Source organism: Pundamilia nyererei, unplaced genomic scaffold (assembly GCF_000239375.1).
Source record: "Pundamilia nyererei isolate P.nyererei 1_Seehausen unplaced genomic scaffold, PunNye1.0 scaffold00106, whole genome shotgun sequence".
Lineage (NCBI taxonomy): Eukaryota > Metazoa > Chordata > Actinopteri > Cichliformes > Cichlidae > Pundamilia > Pundamilia nyererei.
In genome coordinates this window covers 1,504,921-1,526,307 of record NW_005187507.1, presented here as the reverse complement: position 1 = coordinate 1,526,307, position 21,387 = coordinate 1,504,921, and the positions used below count along the sequence as shown (strand labels likewise).

Below are 21,387 nucleotides of genomic sequence, written 5' to 3'. Positions count from 1 at the left end.
AGACTTTCAGTTTGTACAAAGGAACTGTTTGAAACCTAGCTGTCAAAAAGTTCCTTATTTATCTGTCTGATACTTTAAGAGCTTCATAATTATTCATTAGGTGCCTCCTGCTTGTACAGTAATTTAAATATTAACATTTTTGCTCATTGAATTTGGTTTCAGTCAACTCCTGAGGGAAATCTCTGGTACTTCAGCGAAATGCTTTACAAATGTTCAGCAGCTGGCCCCTTAACACATCTGTCAGCTCTTTGGTGATGAGCAGTTGGTCTACTGTAGGTTTTTAGAGATTTTATTTTTTAACTGAAAATAGCTGTAGTTGCCCAGAAAGAGAATCGTGGGCGGGAACCAGAAATCGCTGTCAGTGACACCCCCCCTTCATAGTCATTGTTTTTACATTGCCATTTGATTATTATTTTTTTTAAATCTAAATTACAGCCACTTTGGGGCAATTAAAATATAATTTAAAAAGCAGTGCTCTATTCTAAAATCTGTTTTATCCTTTTCTATAAAACATTACTTCCTCATAGAGTCACAAGGCATGTTGCGCCTTAAAAAATGTAGTCAGATCATTTCTGACTAACAGAAGAACAGGAAGTGGATGCTTAAGAAATCACAACCACAAATGTACAAATCTTCTCACAGCATTGCCACCGTTTGATGATGTCTCTGGACTGCGATGGAGGCTGTGTCCTTAAACAGCTTCACCAGCTTTACATGGCCTCGTTTTGCTGTTGGGCAAAAATGTCAATGATGAGTACTCGATGAGCCAACTGGCAGCTATTTTGCAGCATTATTTTTTTTTTTTTAAAGAGGGTCAATGGATCTGTTTTGTTAAACCGTGTCACTGCTGAAATGTACAGTAACAGCTCTGAAAACAAACTGTCCACAGTGCAATCAAACCGCATCCAGTCAGAGTGTGTCACACTCAAGAAGCTATTGGTGAAGCAATGCTTACGTGTCTTGTGGTTTTTCATCCCAACTGAAAATTGACTCCAACAACTGAGTCCAAAGCCTTGTAAAGACTGGAAACTAGTGTGCTGGGATAGGCTGCACCTGTGCGCCTCTGTCTACCTGATACATGGCTAGAGGAAATGGTTTGATACTGCATATCTGTTGCTATTAAAAGCCCCAAAGCTATTCCCTAATGTCTCTCAACTTCCAGACTAATGACATAGTTTGGCAGGGTCGCCTTTAAAACAACACATCTGTTTTTCAGCATTAAGCCTGTTGATTTAATGTAGCAAAGCTGAGTTACACCCTCTTACTTCAGCTATGTGGGCCTACAGCACAGCAGCATCACAGATAGGTCTGAGGTGTTAAATAAACACAGTTTTAATCTGGTTGGAAGGGGACTTTTTAATCAAACCTTATTATGCAAATGGATTCCCATCCACGTGAACTGATGTGGAAGTAAAATTGATGCGTCCCTTTTTTTGGCCCAGCAGGTCGGTGGAACGATGATTTGATGAGAAACCCTCTTCATAGAAAAATGAAAATGTACTTTAATCATTTTAGATGGAGTGGCCTGTTTCAAATTCCATGTGATCGGAATAAAGTGCTGAAATTGTTGAACTGTTAAAATGGCGAGAAGACAAAAATCCCCTAAAGTAAAAAGAACACCATGATCTTTGGATTTTGACAGGGAGTCAGAAGCTTGCTATCTGATTTATGCTTTTATTTGATCCACGTCAGTATTTCTAAGGCTTTGTTTGCTTTAAAATATTTTATTGTTTCTGTAAAGGTTTTCATCCGAGTCCCAGAGGAGAGGAAACAATGAGTAATGTTGATAAGGGGCTACTTGGAAAAACGTGGAAGGGAATAAAAATGGTGATCCATTAATTAATGAACCCCATTGCCCATTGTTTGTTAGAATAAAACCAAATAAGATTAATTGCTTAATACGTAGATTAATGGCCTGTCAAAAAGCAGTATATGAGGCCTGACTAGTGTCAAACCTTTACCGACAACTGTGCAAGACATTTTGTGCAACAGGTGGTCAGTACAAAAAAATAAGTAAAGTTACATTTGGCACACCTTTTAGTTCCTCTCATACTTACTGATCTCCTCCTGGGCTGCCTGCTGTAGTTCCCTTCTTTCTGTTTCCTTAATCTGTGCTTTAGAGGCATTGTGCTACATTTGGCAAATGCAAACTCGGTTGTTAATTAAGGGTTAATATATATTAAAATAAGGCAAAGAAAATTATATTAATAATAAAGGGACTGACACTTATCGCGGACGCTGTGCTGGACTTGCACTTGTGCTGTCTCCATAAATGCTGGGAATATATCAGTCAGGTGGTGTGCTAATTATCCAAACAAGTCCAGACATCATGCACAAAGTGACTCCGTCATCTCTGGCTCCCCCTCCCTTTGCGGCGTGTCAGACACACACACACACACACACACACACACACACACACACACACACACACGCGCTGATGTGTTCTTTCACCTTGTTTGTACCTCTGAATAGTCCACACAGAGAAAGCTTTTCCTGCTGGAGTGCCCACGGCATCAAACACCTGGTTCACTTGGGCGCACACTGTGACTTAATGCATGTACTATGGTTTTGTCTTTTATAGATGTGCATCATACTTGCATTGGTCAGTCTAATCTAAAGACCTACATGAAGCTCCTTTGTGAAGCTTTTAAGTATATATTTTGATGTATGGTAATGGTGCCATGGCAAGTTTTGGGGTTTAAAGCTGATGTTGTTCCACTGCTGCATATTTTGCGCCACATCATATCACCTGTAGTAATACTGGTATATATTTTTACATGATGTAGAGTGTCATGGGTTTACCGTCCCATTGCGCACATGACACAATCCCCGGCATCTCTGAGAGCGATGGCCTCCATTGCATCAGCCTCTGATAATGACCAAGTACAATGCAAGAAAGCTGTTCCTGCTAACGGTGGAAACAACAAACTTGTTTCGGCACCCAGGCAAAAAAAGGATGATCAGACCACTAAGGCAGCTGAGAAATACAAGCAGCTAGTCATGTGTGGCCCAAAAATAAACAAATGGCTCCGCCAAGGATTGCTGGAGCACTCTCTAGTTACACTCCATATACCAGGAAGAGCAAACAGTGGGTTGAAATTACATGGTGGAAAAGGAGAACTTTAAGGAACTGGTTTAAACCCCCCCAAAAACAACTCAACCCAAGATGCAATATCCTAAGAAGACAAAATTTTGAACCTTTTAATTTTATTATGTGACAGTATAGTGGAGGCTTATGAGTGTAGTGGCATACCTAACAAGAAAAAGATGCCCGGTTCAGTGCCTGTTCAATTGCTTTGGGGGTTATGTCAGAAAAAGCATCCATTGTAAAAATCTGCTAAATCAGACAAGTGGAGCTACCCATGACGGCGAGCCCTTGTGAATAACATAGCAGCTGAAAGTAGCTTTCATTGTGGAGGCTCCTGAATAGTTGGAAGGTTGTTACTTTAGTTATTGCAAGCACTTAAATTTATGTATAAAGACTGGCAATTGTAACTAAATTGCCTGAAAAAGACTTGGCCTGAGCCTCATAACAATCTCTCACACTGCTTGAATCCGCTACTGTGAATAATGCTGTAAGAGGGGGGAAAAGGAGCTCCTTGGTGTTTTGTTCTTATTTGATGTGTGATGTGTCACTGTATATAATGCTAAGTCACTACTTAAACGGTGTAATGCTGCTCCTGCTACTGCTGACACATTGTGCCTATAGATTCACATTAAATGAAGTCTGTCATCAGTGACAGTCGCCCATTAGAAAAGGATGGAAAAAGCACGTAATTTTGTTTGCTGTAATTGATGCTGCTGCCCGCAAGCTGCTGTCACCAATAAAATCTTCTTTCGTATTATTTTTTCTGTATTGTCGTAAATATAATTATCACAAATTTCCTTGAAATATTGAAATATTGTATTTCCTTAAAGTATTGTATATCACTTGCCCATATGTAACTCTATCTAATGCAGTTAAAACTGTTATTATGATATCATACCCTGTGATTTCTGGACTCTGCTTTTTGGATGCCATGTGGGGTGGAGTGCTAAATTATAAGCTAGCACTAGCAAATTACATTCATAAACTTTACAGACGAATAAAGTACTGGAATTTCATTTACCAGAACTGAAGCACAACAAAAGGCACCAACACCACAAACACTGCTGAGAAGTTCAGTTTAGCGAACACAGGTGCAGCATCGATTGGCTGCATCTCCGTCTGTTAGGACATCTGTCAATAACTTCAGATTCCAGATGGATGGAAAAGAATTCACCCACCGTGTAGTGTTGTGAAGGGGAAAACTATACACCTGGACTATCTGTATTATCCATAAAGGCCAAAATGTTTTTGTACCAGGCTTTAAATGTTCTTTTTAATGTTGTAAAGCTTGGAATTTTAACAAACTTTGCTCAATTTTGAAGCCACCCTCAAGTGGCCATTAGAAAAACTGCAATTTTTGGCACTCGAGTGTGTGTGTGTGGTTACTGTTCTGCACACTGTAAAAACCAAAGCTTTTCTGTATACCATCATGAATGATATGGAGTAAGGTGCAATGACTGCCTCTGCTCTTTCCTTTTTTTGTATCGGCGTGTTTGCTCACGAGGAGGGTGACATATGTGCCTTTGTATCTCCGTCAACTCAGCAAATCGAATCACATGATGCCCACATCCTCCTAGACTTGTGGGAGAAAAGTGTGATGATGTAGCTGAGTGGAATTACTTGGCAAATCTCAGACGCAGCAGGGCTGTCGGGGCAGGTGAGAGGAGCGAGTCGTTTTCTTCAAATTATTTCCAGTGCAGCATAAAGAGCAGCTGTGTTTGGTATAATCACATTTCTGGCTTTGGGACTGAGACGTGCCTGACTGTAAGTCATTTTCTGGTCTTTGTTATTTTATAAGAGAGAGGATTAATGGGTTGAGGGAGTTGTGGGTAAAATCCCTCTAACAGGTGGTGCATTAGGAAGTAGCCAATATATTGGTATAGTAGCCATTTATTCTGCTACAAACTGGTCAAATGTGTGCAGCTCACGAGCAGGATGTATTGTGTGTCTCAAGTTCTCAAAAAAAAAGTAATGAAAACATTGAAGCCTGTGAGGGATTCTGTCTTTATTTTTAAAAGCACAATAAACATGGATGCATTCCTTTTCTGCTTCTCTCATCCTCCCTTTTTTCCCCCCTTTCAATAACCTCATGGATTTTCTGTCCTCATCTGCTTTCCATTCTCACCTCATCCTCATCATTTTCCTCTCACCCCCCCTACCTTCATCACCACCTACTCTCCAGTCCCCTCACTTACCACTTGTCCTTGCATCGTCCTCCGCCGCACCGCCGCCGCCACCTCCTCCTCCTCCTCCTCCTCGTTAGCTCAAGGGTCTTATTCAGCCTCCAGTGTGTGTGCAAAGAGTCTGGGAAAAGAGAGGGCATAAACAACACAGGCAAACAAACCACCTGCTTCCTGTTGAGGTCTCGTGTTGTTAAATGTGCGGACAGAAATAGAAATGGGCAACCTTGCAGCAGAATTAGAAAAGATGGAACGGACAGTGGGAGGAAAAATCACAGACCTGCACAGCAGTTAAACACCACGCTTCCCTGCATACCCTCTGGATTCCAGAGATAGAAGGCTCAATCACACCTGAGGACGTATGGTAATGGGGTGACAGGAACTAATTGGAGCTGAAGAAAGTAATTGATTAATTGACTGAGTTACAAAATTAATCTCCAGCTGAAGTGGCCCAAATTCAGTCTTCTTTGTGATTATACGTGAATCTTCCTCATACCGTACAGCAAGAGCTGTCTTTGCTTCCACCCACACTAAATCTAATTTGTTTTGACCAAAAATATTTATTCATAAGTTATGTCAAATACAAACAAAGAAGAAAATCTTGGCATCTTAGAAGAAAGACACGAAGATTTTTGCCTTGATTTAACAGCTGTAATCATCATTAAAGCTGCTGCTCATTCATTTTCTGAAATTTGTTGATTTCCCAAGTGTTTCAGATTTCCAAACATTACATTAGCAAGCATTAAATTTGGTTAAATATTTCTTTTTCACGCAGATTTACAGCTTTTCCGTCTATTATTGTAAAAATGAATATTTCCAAAATTTCAAGGAACCCAAGCACATTGAGAGAAAAATGTCAGATCCTCACATTTAGGGAGATGAGAACGTCTGCTTGGATAAACAATTGTAACCGTGTAGTCCAAATATGTTATATTTATTTATTTAATTTGTTTTAGAAAAAGGTATTAAAATCAACGGTGCAGTTCATTATTTTATCACTTGTTGTCATATTATTATCCTCTTGCTTAATAGATTAAAAAGTGATTAAAAAGAGAGGGACTTGACATTATCAAATTTTAAAAAACAAACAACCAAACTGACTTAATGTTAAAAGGGAACTGTTCTACTAATAATAGTACTATTAATCCTTATTTTTTTACTACACCAGGCCTTTGTGCAGCTCCTTAAATCAGCCACTGCACAAAAGCTGTTTTAGTTCCCTTCCCCCCTTCGTTCAAGCCAACCTTCTTCTGATTGGCTGCCTGTCATACATGCAGGCACGTAGGTGGGGCTTCTGTGCTTACAGCCAAAACTGTGTGCTCCAGATGACCATATTAGGAATATTCCTTTCTATGACATCATGCAGATCTAAGGGTGTAAAAAAAACTGTCTGAAACTGAACATTTAGAGCAGTCTGAAGCCTGAGCTTTTGGCTCACAATATTTACTTGTAAATATGCTTATTATAAATGTTTAATGTGAGCATCCACCCCTGTAACGGAATATAAACAGCATGTATTTCATTGGTTGGTTGACTGAACTGCAAAAACCCAATAATGTAACATTTCAGTGAACAGAAATATACACAAGGTGTGGGAACATGATATATTTAACACCAATTTTTAATACTAATTTTTTATTTTCTTTTATTAATTATTATTTTATTTTTTTTACAATATTTTCACTAAATATTCTTTTCAGCTATTTTTTAGATGGTATAGCCGCACTAAGTCCTTAACAAATCAAATCCCCCTCGGAGCTGCTTTATATAGTCATGAATTATTTTGTCTTGTTAAGTAAACAAGACGGTAACTGTCCAGATGAGATGAATTTCAGCGAGCAGTCGTCTCTTTTATTTGCTTTGATTGTATTAGATGAGAGTGCTGTCTGTGTTTGCTTCTGATAGTCATTCATTATAAAATCGGTTTCTCCTGACAAATTCGTTTTTGTGACAACACTGCCCGTGAACAGTCTCATGAAAGATGAGAATCTAAGCGAACAGTTGCTGCAGCACTCTGAAACTGAGATGAGAGAATTTTTTTCCCTCTTGCTTAGAAAGGGGCCCATAATCATGGCCTCATTTTACAGTCCGGTTGAAGCACCTGCTCCTGACTCAGCTATGAATCATGGTTGGCTGATGGGAATCAGTCACACCCATCCTATTGACACACACCCACACACAAATACAAACCAGGGGAATCCCTATAGCCTGAGGCAGAAAATGCTGCTACAGCAGACTGTCTCATATATCTTGACACTTCTCTCTACTGCCTGTGAAATACTCATTGATTACAGGTTATTTGGAGTACTGTGTTGTACATTTAATATCTCTGGTAACGTAACCTTTACTTACCTCCAAAGAGGCAAATGTGATCCCATTGTTTTCTTGTGGATGGGTATCATTTGACACAGCAATATCATGATGCACTGGCTCCCCCTCCTCTAAAACGAGTATCGATTGCCCCAGCTGTTGCTAAGTGAGCTGTGCTAACAGAAGAGGACACAGTCTATAGTAGAAGTATTGTCTGTCTCTTTAGTCTTGTTCATTATGTGGCCCTGCCATCTGCTCAGCAGATGAAATAACTGAGTAGATTTAAAAAAAAAAATCAATTTAAGTTGGTGTGAGCACACTGACATTTTAATGCCGAGTTAGAGGAGATCTGTCTCCCTTAATTAGACATATACAGCAAAAGCACGTTATATAAAGGGTTTCCCTTTTCAGCAGTTGTTACTTTTTGAGCAGCAGTAATCAGTGTGGCTTATGTCTGATAAAATAAGTGGAAATCATGCAAGGCTTTGGTGTGATTACCTCAGAATGACGTTATAAATAAATGTGTAAAAGAATAGCTCAGCATTTTAGGAAACTGATTTAGATTTCTTTTCTGAGATGAAAAGTGTGCTCACTGTGAAGGACTAGTAAGGATTTGGTGCACAATCTGAAATGAAGTATGATGTAATGGTGGTCAGAAAACACTGAAAATGGCTAGTTGAAAGGGAATTCCACTTTACACATGTACTTGAGGACTGTGTATGAAAAGAGGATAAATAAAGTCCCTGCTCTAGTGGGAGCTCTGATAAATGTCCTCAGGTTGTGTCCCTTGAATCAACTTTGCTTCTGGTTGCAAATGGGCTCGTCTCTGTTCAGTACTAGAAACCTGAGGCTGTGTTAGTCACTAATGGCAGAAGGCATCAAAGGTTGCAGTGAAACAGCCAAAAACATTGCCATCCAGATCTTTTCCTAACCACTTGTCCTTTACGTCAATAGACAAGGGCATGAGGTCAGGACAAAAGGTGGAGGAAAATTCATAAACAAAGACAAAACTAATGCAATCCAAGTTGCATTAGAACCATCGCTTCACTTCAGTATAGCTCGGTATTTTTATTTGTAGTGAACTTTTCTAATGTCATCAGGAGATTTGCACAAGGCAACGACTTCATAACAAGCAGAATAAAATGAAGCAATGCTGCATTGTTGTTCACATATACTGTAGGTTTACACAAATATGTTAAAGTTCAAAATGTATTTACATGTTAGCAAGTTGCACAACAAGATGCAAAACTCACCAGTAATTTACATGATTTGCGTCAATCGTCACTGGTTTATTTCCATAAATGGTCAAATGGTGCGTCACATTGAATTGTGGCTTATCTTACAAGTGGCGCTCAAGTGTATCCTGTAGCAAAGGAAACATGGAAGCACCTTTCCCTAATGTTTAGAGAATTCAACTATTTAATCTTTAAGGTCCCCAATTCCTCTGTTTAGTCAACTAGTCTATATAAAATGAAGTATTGTTTACACACACAGTGATCGATCATGTTACTGTGACTATGAGGCACTGGCTTCTAAGAAAACCAAAGGGTTTAACCATACACGTTTCAGAATGGGACCCAGAGCTGCTGCAAGGGAGACTCGAACAGTGACTTCTGTCTCTGAAGTCTATTTCTTATCTCACCAAGTGAACTGACCAACACTGATTAGATATGTGTCCAGAGAGGCAATTCAATTCAGTTTTATTTACATAGCACCAAATCACAACAGTCAACTCACGGTGCTTTATATTGTAGGGTAAAGATCCTGTGGCAGAATATAGTGTTTTAGATTAAAACAACAAAGATAACCCTATAAAATCCTGTAATACTACTCTGTGTAAGAGAGGTGGATGTTGTGTGGCTGTTCACAACCTTTCAGTTAGTAAATTTCTTGTTAATCAAATGTATTTAAAAAACACGTTTCCTTTATTGCAATACTGTGAGAAATATTTCTTGCTGGATGTGTTTGTGGATACAACATCAATATCGGGCCAATCAATATGATGTCAACCATGTTTGTTGGAAAGTCAGCTGAGTCAGCGGTCCCCAATCCCCGGGCCACGGACCGGTACCAGTCAATGAGTCGTTTGGTACCGAGCCACGAGAGTTGAGGCTTGAGTGTGATTTTCAGGGTTTTTATCGTCATTTTTTTTTATCGTTTTTGCCGTTAACTCTGTTTCCCTGGGCCTTTTCCCATGTGCTATAAATAAGTCTTCTTTCTTTTGTACTAGTACTGGTTTTATTTTGTTGTTTTTATCCCTGACACCTTAAAGGCCGGTCCATGAAAATATTATCGGACGTAAACCGGTCTGTGGCGCAAAAAAGGTTGGGGATCGCTGAGCTAACTGATCTGTTGTGGCGACATGCTGGCGTGTTGTGACCTCAACAACTAAGAAGGAAGAATGTTGAGTCATTACGTACCATCAGCCCACCTGAAACACTGATCCTGGCATCCTGGAGAACAAAATGAAGAAGACCTCATACTTAACCACCCAGGATGCCTGTAACGTTTCGGATTGATTTTTTTCTGACCACCAAGACTTGTGTTGGTTTAGTAACTCGCTGAAACTCTGACCTTCTAATTCCCTGAAAGCCAGTGCAGCTTGAAGTTTCTCAGGCAGGGGAAGAGATGGTCGATCTGACTCCTGCTGAAAACAAATAGAGTCAGTTTTTTTTTTTTTTTTTTTTTTTTTTTTTTTTTTTTAAGACATAACAAACGGACAACTCTTATTCACATACGTTTTGACTGAGCTTTGCTCTTGGGATAATACAACTTCAGTGTTTTGTTTTTTCAGAATTACTTTAAAGATTCTACATGTCACCTGTCCAAGATACAAAACAAAGAGAAATGCTCCTTAAATGATAATCCTGAAAAATACAGTTGTTATAGTCTAAGTATGGTGGACAAGTTCCGTAATTTCACATTCAAACAAAGAAACATCCAGACAGGCAACAGACTGTGGTTGGGGTGGATATCATCTATTAGTATCCTTTGGGCTTTTGGGCAGGCCCCAATATTACTGATGCTTAAGTGAAGCTCGGTGATGACGAAGCCTTTCAGTCCTGGTCTGTGCAAATCTCATTCAAGTTTTGAATCTTTCCTGTATGACTGCCTCTCTAATGTGCAGACTGTAATTTTAGAGTCTAAAAAGATCTCTTAAAGCTGATTTGAGTTTAATAAACATGCTTGGGGAATTTTATTTAAATTCTGATCTAATTGATTTTAAATTTAAATACAATACCACAAATCAATATGTTAGGGTAATAGTTGAATTGGTGATTCTAAGGTAGGTGTGAATACGAGCACAACTGGTCATCTGTCTCTGTTAGCCCTGCTATACACTGCTGATCTGTCCACGGTGCACCTCTTGTCCAATTGCAAGTGTAATATCCTGCAGGCCCAACGTAACCCTAAATCGGATAATTGGAAGAAAATGGAATCTGCAGACAAGTTGACTAATCAAGAAAATAATCTGCAGTTGCAGCCTTACTTGCAATGTGCTGTGAAGCGTTTTTCGAAAACGCCTTTTCCTTTTTTCATGTCTTTGTACAGGCAAAATGCTTCATAGTAAAATCTTTAATTTGTAGCTCTTCTTAGAGGAATATGATGGTAGTCAGTGTGGGAGTTGGAGTCATTTTTAATGGTGGAGAACTCATTTTGGAGCAAAGCCATTCATATGTGTGTTTTTCTCTAGCACTGATCTCTCTTGAGAAACAAATGCTGGGAATTGATCTTTGAAGTGCTCAGGCTTACGAAGTGGGGAACCACAACTTAGCTGCTCTTCTGCTTGCCTGCTGAGATAATCTGTCCGAGTGAGATTGATTTTTGATTTGGCTGAAGCTTTCTGAAGATGCAGCTCCTTTTTGTTTTATTCATAAGTTCACTCATGACTCTTCCACAGTAGCTGATGCTAATAGCCTTGGTCAGCCTTCTTATCTCCGGTTCCTCAGCTGATTCATAATGCCTTAAGGCGTGGGAGCTCAGTACGCTCATTTAGGATGGCAATTATATGAGAGTGGCAGTGATCGTTCTCGGTATCTCCGCTCAGTGGAGAGGAGATGGGAAATTGCATTGAGTATCCAGTGTTATCAGTGATAATTCTGCATGTCTGACAGAGAAGATGGAGGCTTCTACTGTGACTTAATCGTAATCCTCTGATTTTAGTGCCGGTGTGAGAGAGAGAGAGAGAGAGAGAGAGAGGTGCTGAAAACCTCTTTACAGCAGCGTCTTATTGTCTCCTCAGCAGGGAAAGTTTTTCCCAGTGCACAAGTAAAAGGCTACTGAAGAGCAAAAGCTAATGGGTTGCCAAGTTGCAATAGTCACTTCACCAGGGGAAATTAGGTCTTCCCACCCAGCCTGGGTCCTATAAGAAGAGGAAGGATATGGGGCACACATACACACAAAGTTGAATGGACAGAGCTTTTATTTATTTATTTATGAGAGGAAGACCAGGGAGGAACAACAATGCTAATCCTGATGAGGAAATACAGTTCCTTTGTGTTTGGAGTGGGCTTGTTGTCAAGCAAGCAGCTGCTGACATCATGTGAATAGACAGTGCCCAGACCACATTTCAAGGGGGCTGAGAGGCGGCGAGCAGGAGGGCAAAGAGCTGAGCACACTAGTGTTATGGTGCTCTCAGAGTGCAACGCTCTGCACTGGAGGGTGAACCGATTCAGGAGCGTTTGTCTTAAATACTTTGTGTCTGTGTGCAGGGACCTGAGAGGAGATGAAGCAACTCTGATTACTTTGGTAAGAGAGACAGCTTGACGTTAATTCTCTGTCACCTGTTTTAATGCACTGTTTGTACGTAAATAAAACAAAGTTTTAGTATGTGGAACTGCAAGCTAGTAAAGATTCAAATCAAGAAGATGTTTGTGGTTCTTTATAAATGTGGAAAAGTGACAAACTGGCAGAAATTGAAATGCTGTATATTTCAAGCAGTTTGAACAGACTCAGCTTCTACATTAGAAGGATTGGCTTCTTTAATTTACTTATAATCACAGTAAACTGAAAATTGTTGTGTTTTGGATAAAATGAAGTCTTCTCGCAGGCATCTGGGAAGCTCAGACTGGCATTGTGTTGTTAATATAATAATTATTGTGTTCTCTGTTGTAGCTTTCGTTTGGGTAATTATTTTCAAGATTAATCATCGTTTGTTGGAGGGTTAAACAAATACACACAGAAAGATCATTTTGATGTCTTTGTACACCCCGACGTGTCCAGCGAGCAGTCGAAACCCCAAAACATTAATTTTACTGTTTTACGGTAAAATAAAAGCATCAAATTCTCACAAAAACAGTTGAACGTATTCCTCTGTTAAACCTTGCTAGATTGCAAATACATTTTCTGTCAGTCAACCAGCTTTTTAGTCAAACAATTCTTGTTAACATGATTCATTTGTTTGGATTTTATTAACTCTAAACCACCAGAAATAGGCCAGTGGAAATTTTAAGATGAGGCACATGACTGTGATATGGAGAGTTTTTGCCTACTCAAGGACTGCTCAAAAACTAGTTGACTGAGTTGAAGTTGGACAGGTAGATGGCCCTAATGGATGTCAGAATCAGCAAAGAAGTTGGTCTTTGTGTGGGTTATGGCAGATAATACAAGCTTATTACACACAAATCAGGCTTAAAAGGCTCCGCTGGGACTGAAGTGATCTTGCCTCTAATGGGCCCAGCATAAGTAACTGTGCTGACTCATATTCCCATAGTGAACTCAAAGGCTTTTGTTTCTAATATCTACATGCCCCAACCTCTCCAGTTACATGTCACCTCACCCAGTGTGGTCACAGTTCATGTTTAAACCTGTCAGAACCCTCTCTGTATACAGTTGATGTTGCTGTTGTACATGTTTTCTTCAGCCTTTGCTTTCATTCACAATAGGCTAAAGTGTATTGTGTGTGGGATAATACTGCAGGAATATGAATTTGAATTGGCATGTTTCCCTGAAAGTGATTGCCTACATCAGAAACTGTTGACAGATGCAATGCAGAGCAGGAAAAAGAAGGGGAAAGAGAGGAGTTCAGCTTGTGAGCTGGGATGTGGCGATTTCCCTTGGAGTGTTGAGTTGTTATATTGTCTCAAGTGTATATACACACACACACCTGTGACATTTGTCTGGTGGCAGTGTTTCCAGCTGCAGCAGTGTAGAGTTTCCCTCTGTGTACTTGCCCTGGGTTTTCGCATAAAGGCGCCTTTTTAATCAAACTAGGACATGCACTTTAAGAGCACCATAAGTCATAATTCCTGGAATTTAGTACTGTTGACATTTCCACATGAAAGCGGGGGATGAATCAAATCTGTGTGGAAGGTGGATTTGTTAAGCGTACTGTACAGTGTATCTTTAAAAGGCCATCTAGATATAAGGGGCAGGTCTGCTTATCTTCTGGACTTTTCATCTATCAGGCAAAAATGCCAAACAGTTGCTAGTTTCAACTTTGTAAACATGAAGGTTTGCTGCTGATTGTCATTTATTATAAGTTTAGGATGAACATGCTTTAGTTTTGGGGTCATGATTGAGCACTTTGAAGGCATCACCTTTAAAGTAGGTTGGTTGCATGCAACCAATCAAACAAGACCTGTAGTTAACTACTTTTAGAAGAAAGGTTCTTGTTTTTTTTTTTTAATGTATTTATTTTTAAACAATACCTTGCACCTTAGTAACTTTCCATATCCATTTGCATTATACAAATCGCGTCATGTGAACAACAGCCGCAAGCTCCACTGCTTCAGTCAGTCGAGCCAGCGCCACAAAAACAAGTTCATCATCGCAGTTGGTTGTGTGGATATCGGTATCGAGTGAGATGCACCACCATTAAACTGCTTCCATCACAGCTTAGACCAGACAGTCGGGCACAGAAGAGTGTAAACACCAGCTGAAGAGCAGAAGGCATCATCACCATCATCATCGTCATCCCTCCATGGAAACCTGTTAATAATCTCATGGTAGGATTTGATCCACATGTGCAAGGAAGCCAACTAATTAAACAAACAAATGGCAATTAAATGAGACTTCCATAAGCCATATAACAACTGGGCTGGTGGAGACGAAAAAGGCATAACAAACCACACAAGTTCAGTCATTGCTGCACTGAACACACAGTCAGTGTTCGCTGTTTGTTCGATAGATCTCCCATTAAAATCTTTCATTCTGTGTAGAAATTGCACTCATTAGGAGCATGCCTGAGTGATTGTTTTATAATGTGATGTGAAATCGTTGTCTTCATAGAGCATCAACTACAATTTAAAGAAACTGATATGCTGGTTTGTCTATTAGCTTTTCTTTTCTTTTTTTTTTTTTGCAGAGGATTAGATGAGAGGCTAGATTGTCTCATGTTTGCTTTGGTGCATCTGCTCACTAGTCCAGAATATCACTCCTGACGTATTATAGCATGTTGGTTTAATCACGTTTGACTTAAAAACATAAAAACAACAATTAGCATTTTTATGGGGAGGTTATGAGACAGCTGACAGCTGGAATAGGCTCCCGTGAATCTGAACTGGATAAACGGTTAAGAAAGTGGATGGGTGGTTATGAGACAGAGTGCTTCTTGGCTCGGAGTATTTTGTTACCTTATGTCAGATCCACGCAAGCCGTTTTGCCCTGAGTTTACAACAAAACAAGCTAGCACGCAAATATTTTTCACACATCGTCTTTGAATATTCATTGGAATAACAAACATTCTCTTAAGTAGCTGTAACAATAAAGAGTTTACAGTAAATTAGCGTCCCTTGATTTTATTAGGTACTAACAGCTCTTGGTGATAGTTTTTGGAGCTGTAGCCTGTGTTTTCATTTTGCATTGTCATTATGCCTCTATTGTGTATGGTGTTTGCTCCATTGAAGGAAGTGGGAATTTTCCTTCAAAATTCCTCTCCCTGTAATTTGTCTTCCTTTTTTTCCCAGTCAGCATTCAAAACCAAGAAGATATTCAGTTCATACTCTTTAAAACTGGAAACACTGCTACTTTGTTAAGCAATTTAATTTCAACAATTAAACTTATTGTTTCATTTTTAAACAGTGTTTACTACACAGTATAACATGTGCCCAGTTGTGCACCTTTACCCAATAAACTACAATCTCAGGATAGGTTTGAATATTATGTCACTTACACAAATTTACCACAAGATTAAAACCACCTTCCTAAACACGCATACAGAAAAAGGTCAGGCTATTTTATAGGCTAGCCGTAACATGATAAAGCAAGGTGAAAGACCCCGCCCATATGTTGTTCAGACCTTCTGTTTGTGAGGGGTATCCAATCAGAAGAAAGTAGCCTGAAAGTGAAGGGGGATGGGCCTCAACAGCTTCAAACATTGGATAAGGTGATGTGTTGCATCAAGGTGATTGTGAGATACAATGTTTCTTTAGTAAAGTCCAAGAAAAGAAAGTAGCATAATAGTCCACTTTAAAGGGAATTCCTGGACCTGAAGTTTCCCATCAGAACATTACATTGCTACTAGATTATGTTTCCCACTTTGCCCGTCAGTGTTTTTTTTTTTTTTTTCTTCTCTATTGTGTGTGATTGATTAGCACTAGTATAATATCTCTTTGTGTCTTTGTTCAGTGTAATCCAGAAATAAAGGTATAGGATTGAACTTGCTGAAAAGAAAAATCAGAAATTTCACAGATGTTTTCCTGCTAATATCAAGATTAATTGGTGGTTAATGAAAGCCTCGATTGTTCGCGCTCCAGGAAAAGGTGGTACTTTAGGTGTACTAATGAACCTGTGAGACACTGGTCTCCCACGGAGATTTTTAGTCACCAATGACTGTATAGCTCTGCTATCTAGATGACAATCTATCAGAGGATCACACCACCATCTGCTGTCGTGAATACAGAGTGGCTCTTGTGTTTGGTAGAAGCACTCAGGGAAATGCCAGTAGTCCAGAACTCAGTGACATTTTCAGAGGTACTGCTCTTACCTACGGGGGCTTACAGCCTGCCCTTCACTGCAGATTTCCCAGTCAGCATTGCCTACATCTGCAGCTGCTACTGACCTCTCAGTGAACGACCCTGGGTGCTTCCTTTTTGGCATGGTGCACACGCACTGTGAAAGAAAAGAAAACAATTGCGGGACCCTTTGAACGATACAAAAGGAATGTGAGTGAAAGAGTTTGGGAACAGACTGGCCCCAGGTCAGCGTGTCGTTTCTGCGTCTGCCAGCTCATTTTTATTCCCCTCTCATTCCTCAACTCGCCCTCAAGTCTGTTAAAGATTCATGGCTTTGCTGTTTAGCTGTTCAGTTGTGACTTAACAATGCTTCAACAGAGAGTTAAAGTCTGTAGATGTAGTCATGTATGCTGCACATACAGAGCAGAGAGGTCTTTGCTCTCTGTGCTAGCCTGTGGGGGGACCTTCAGGGAATAAAGCTGTAAGAGAGCAGCAGCTGTGATGGCATTTGCTGGCAGTCTCTGGGTTTCCGTGACCCCATGTTTGCATCAGAGGACTACTTTCTTATCTTTTCTATTACTTTCTTTTCTGGAGCAGTATTATTATTGTTCTTGTCTCTGAGGAATACTGACTCTGTAGTGTCTTAGTGGTTGGCGGTGTCCATGACCTAGTTAAGTATGGAGTGAGAACAGGAAGCAGAAGAGGAATAAAAAGCTAATGGGAGCTTGATTTGCTTTTGTTTGTTTTGTTTTGCTGGGACTCTTTCTGGCCACATCCTTGCTGGGTTTTTTTTCTTAATGAGTTTAGGTTTTTACCCTTGTTTTCCACATTGACTGGCACTCTCTCAAGCTTTCACCCTTTTCTTTCTTTTTTCTTTTGTAAGTACGTTTAAGACAGACAAATTAACTCTAGTCGACAGGCCCAACTGTTAGTGAGACCCCTTTCCCCAGTGTAACTAGGATGACCAATTAGCACAGATGTTAAGAGTGTCATTAATTGTATACCAAAATAGAAATTGCAATTACGAACACCTTCATTAATCTGTTTATTAATTTCCTCTTGGTGATCCCTCCACTGTAGAATTGTTTCTAAGTAGCTGCTTTTTTTTCTCCGTTTTGGTTATTCTTAGTGATTTTTCACTTACTTACCAGTATTTTACATGTCTTGTTGGCTATACCGAAGTAGAAATGCACAGGATAAAGTGGAAAAAGTACACCCACGGCTTTGAAAGGAGACAACACAGTGATTTATTTGCTTCTTGCAACACTTCCATAGCCATCTGACACCCCCTCCTCCCTCTGGCAGGTGTAATGAGAGCGCTGGTCATGGGCAGATGATGGATGTGGAGACGTCGTATTCAGACTTCATCAACTGTGATCGCACAGGCCGCAGGAACGCAGTGCCCGACATCTCAGGAGAGGGGTCAGTAGCGACCAGCACCAGTGAACTTACCAAAGACATGGCAGAGATGGACCTGAAGGCTGCAGGTCAGTAATGCCACATCAGAATGAATGTGTGTTATACAGTGTGAAAGCAAATCGGAGAAAATAAGCATATAGTTTTTCATATTACAAACAAAGAATTTGCTTGGCAAGATTTAGACTGGCCGACAGTATAAAATCCAAAGACTGTATGTAAAAGATGGACATGACTTTGGGATTGCTCATTTGTTTGTGGAGCCTTAGCCAGTTGTTAACGCTACATAGATATCAGTTGTTTAGCAAGATTAATCTATTTATTTATTTGTTTTACAACATTAAATGTAGGTTTCTTAATTTGGAACATAATGACAAAAACCCCCCCCAAATAATAATATTTAAAAAAACAACAATAGATCCTTAGAAGGTATTAAATCATTATAATACAACTTCATATGAACAGTAACATATGACACATTGCACCATGTCATTATTTTTTTTTTTTAACAAAAACTGAGCCAGAATGCAGAATTGTGCATGAAGAACTACCGTAAGTGTCCCTCATGATTCGATAGCCTGTAGAACCACTTTCAGAAGCAAGTGCAGGCATGCATGATCAAGTTTCAACTTGATTGCCAACGATGGCTGAACCTTTCTTCTTTTGTCTTGTCTGTCCAAACCAGAAGTCTTGCGGTTTGTTCAGAAGCAATCTTGCAAACCTAAGATGCCATGTTCTTTTTATAGACAAGAGACTTTCTCCTGGCAAACCCTGCCAAACAAACCATACTTGTTCAGTCTATTTCTAATTGTACTGTCATGAACTTTAAGGCTCGTTGAGACCTGTCTGAAATGACTGAAATGGAATTCTTGGGGTTTTTTGTAATTTCTCCGAGCATTGCACAATCTGACCTTGGGGTTATTTCACTGGGACATTCACTCCTGGGCAACATATTGGATTTTTTTCTGCTGAATAATCTTTGTAGAATGATAGACGTATTCAAAGTGTTTGGATATGGCCTTACTGATGCACAGAAATAACTGCTTCTTTAAGATCATCATGTTGGCTTCTGTATTTTCATTTTTGTTATCTAATATTAATAAATCACAGCATGCTGTTTTTTATGTTGCTCATCTGAGGTTGTATTTTAATTATTAACTAATTTTAAAGGAATTTTTAAAATGATGTTCAGAGGTGTAAAACGAGTACGCATGAGGCACAAGGTCTGTGGTTAGACCAGTTTGGGTATTTGGTTGACTGTAAGAAAGATTAATTGATGCTGATGAGACGCCACTTAAATCATTTAAATGAATTAAAGTCTAAAAGTAAAGAAAAGTCACATTTTCTCCATCCCTCTGTGATTACAGTCAGGCAAATAAAATAAAGACATGGCTTTAAATCTGAGAAGGAAAACTATTTTTGAGTCTGTTGGAGAACAGCAGTGAGACTGTTATAGAGGCCTGAGCTACATGAAGATTTCACACTACTAGAAGTCCTTTGTTTTGTTGTTGTTTCTCACAGATATCTGTAAAATTCTTCCAGAATCGCACCATTAATCTGCCAAATCTTCTTTCTGCCAGACCGGAGCTGAAAGAACTGTTGTGATTTCTACTCTGAAAAAAAACAAACAGTTTAACCACAATTCATCATCCTGAAGCTAGTTGAGAAGAATTCCTGCTTATCTGTGCAAGGCTATTACTTTGATCTAAGCCACATTAAAGTCTTATCTCTTTGACAAAACACCGCCTGTACTAGATGCACCAAAATATACCACAGAAACACAATTTCACTCAGTTTATGGTCTCGGTGAGATTTGATCGTTGTCTCAGTGTTAAATTAATTGTAACTGCAGCACAGTGACACATCGTTGTGGCATCCTTCGGTCTTAGTCAAAGGTCTACTTTTTAAGAGGAAGGTGTCTTAATGTCAGTTGTACCAGACTGCATTGTTGTGTGTTACACGGTTGTTCTTGCTGGTTTTGTTTTCAGTCAAAGACAATTTTCCCATAAGTTGACAATTAAATGACCGAGATAAATCAAACCACAGGATGCTGATATTGTGAGGAGAGTCAAATCATACTAACACTGGGCTGCTGAAGGAAGTTGTATTTCCTTCCTCAGGATTCTCTTACTACTTGGATTGCCGTATGTCTTTTGGAGTTAAATTAAAAGTATCTTTCACTTTCTTTTTTTTTTCTCCCTGACCTGGCAGGAGGAGACCCAGGGTCCTCCCCAGCCCCAGAGGCGGAGGGCTCCAATAGCCAAGCTGCCCAGGGAAGCGGAGGCCCATCCTAAGCTCAGCCAGAGACCGAAGGGAGGCAGAGAAATGTAGAGAGGAAGCAGGTGAAAGTAGAGAGACATGGAGTAAGGAAATGGAGAGTGTTGGTATTGGTTCTCTTGAGGACATGAGGACACTTTCGCTCACTGCCGGCCTCTTTGGAGCTTCAGGGGCTCCAAATGTTCGCCTTTTTATTGAATCCGATTGTACTACGGGGAACAGAACAGAGTAGAACTGACAGCTGAGATGCTGCGCTTTTGCTTTATACTCTGTTAGTTATTTATATTCCTGACGAGAGAAGAAAGCACAGAAACTTTGGATTAAGGTCTGCGGAGATGGACTGAGCTAAACAGAATTCGTTCATAACAACACTCGAAATGTTGCTCCAGCCTAATGTGGGACTGTCATGGAGGGGTATTCATTATCATCTGTTTGTCATTTTCTTTCTATGTATGTGTGTGTTTGTGATCCTGGTGTTCAGTTTCACCGTCGAGTCTTTTCTTTATATATTTACCAACATAGTCCCCATTTTACTGTCGTGTATGGAAATTCATATTTATTGCTAAATGTTCAGTGATAACTTTGTGATAGCAATTTTCTTTGTGTAATAAAATACTTATGAATTACTGCAATGTTTGTATTTTATGTTTTCGTTGATAATTAACTATATTTTGCAGGTTGCCGTACTTAAAATCTGAACCAGAGCAGGCATAGAAGTTGTGAAGGTGGTGACTCTCAGCCAAACCGGGATTAATGAGTTCGGGGTTAAGCTGCACCAGAACCATAAATAAAACTGAACGCTGCTTTTGTGTGTTTTAGTGGCCACAGGAAGCTAATGTTTACATTTCCACATAGCTTGGCCCCTTACTCCCATTTATCTCTTCATACAATAAAGAAATCTTTAGTTACAATATTTGGGGGTTACGAGGCTTTTGATAAATGATTAGATCAGAGTTTACTTCATATTAATGATCGGGCTTCCTTTGAAAGATATTTAAAGTTACCGTTGATTTAAACTGTCACAGAAAATAAATGATGGCAAGCAGGAACATTTTATAGTAGCTTTTATTTTGTTTTCTTATAAATTCCATAAATGTGGTTATAAATGGATGTGCTTTTTTAAATTTTTTTAATAAATACATACATCAAACAAGAGTAAAGAGAGATGTTGTCTATCTAGGTAACAGAAGTGTGCCACCTAGTGTACACATGTAAGGCTAAA

At 39.5% G+C, this 21,387-nt stretch overlaps 1 protein-coding gene across 2 annotated transcripts in view; it reads left to right on the top strand.

Moving 5' to 3' along the window:
• Positions 1-20,792, top strand: part of pkig (protein kinase (cAMP-dependent, catalytic) inhibitor gamma) — a 25,140-nt gene extending 4,348 nt beyond the window's left edge. Inside the window, exons 1-3 of one of the 2 annotated variants that reach the window (XM_005741013.2) lie at positions 12,226-12,327; positions 17,778-17,959; positions 20,100-20,792. In XM_005741013.2, the coding sequence (XP_005741070.1) occupies positions 17,806-17,959; positions 20,100-20,182 (237 nt within the window). In that variant the 5' untranslated portion in view covers positions 12,226-12,327; positions 17,778-17,805 and the 3' untranslated portion in view covers positions 20,183-20,792. Of the gene's footprint in view, positions 1-12,225; positions 12,328-17,777; positions 17,960-20,099 lie in introns of those variants that run through there. The other variant, XM_005741012.2, reaches the window with a different exon arrangement.
• Positions 20,793-21,387: the final 595 nt, after the last annotated feature.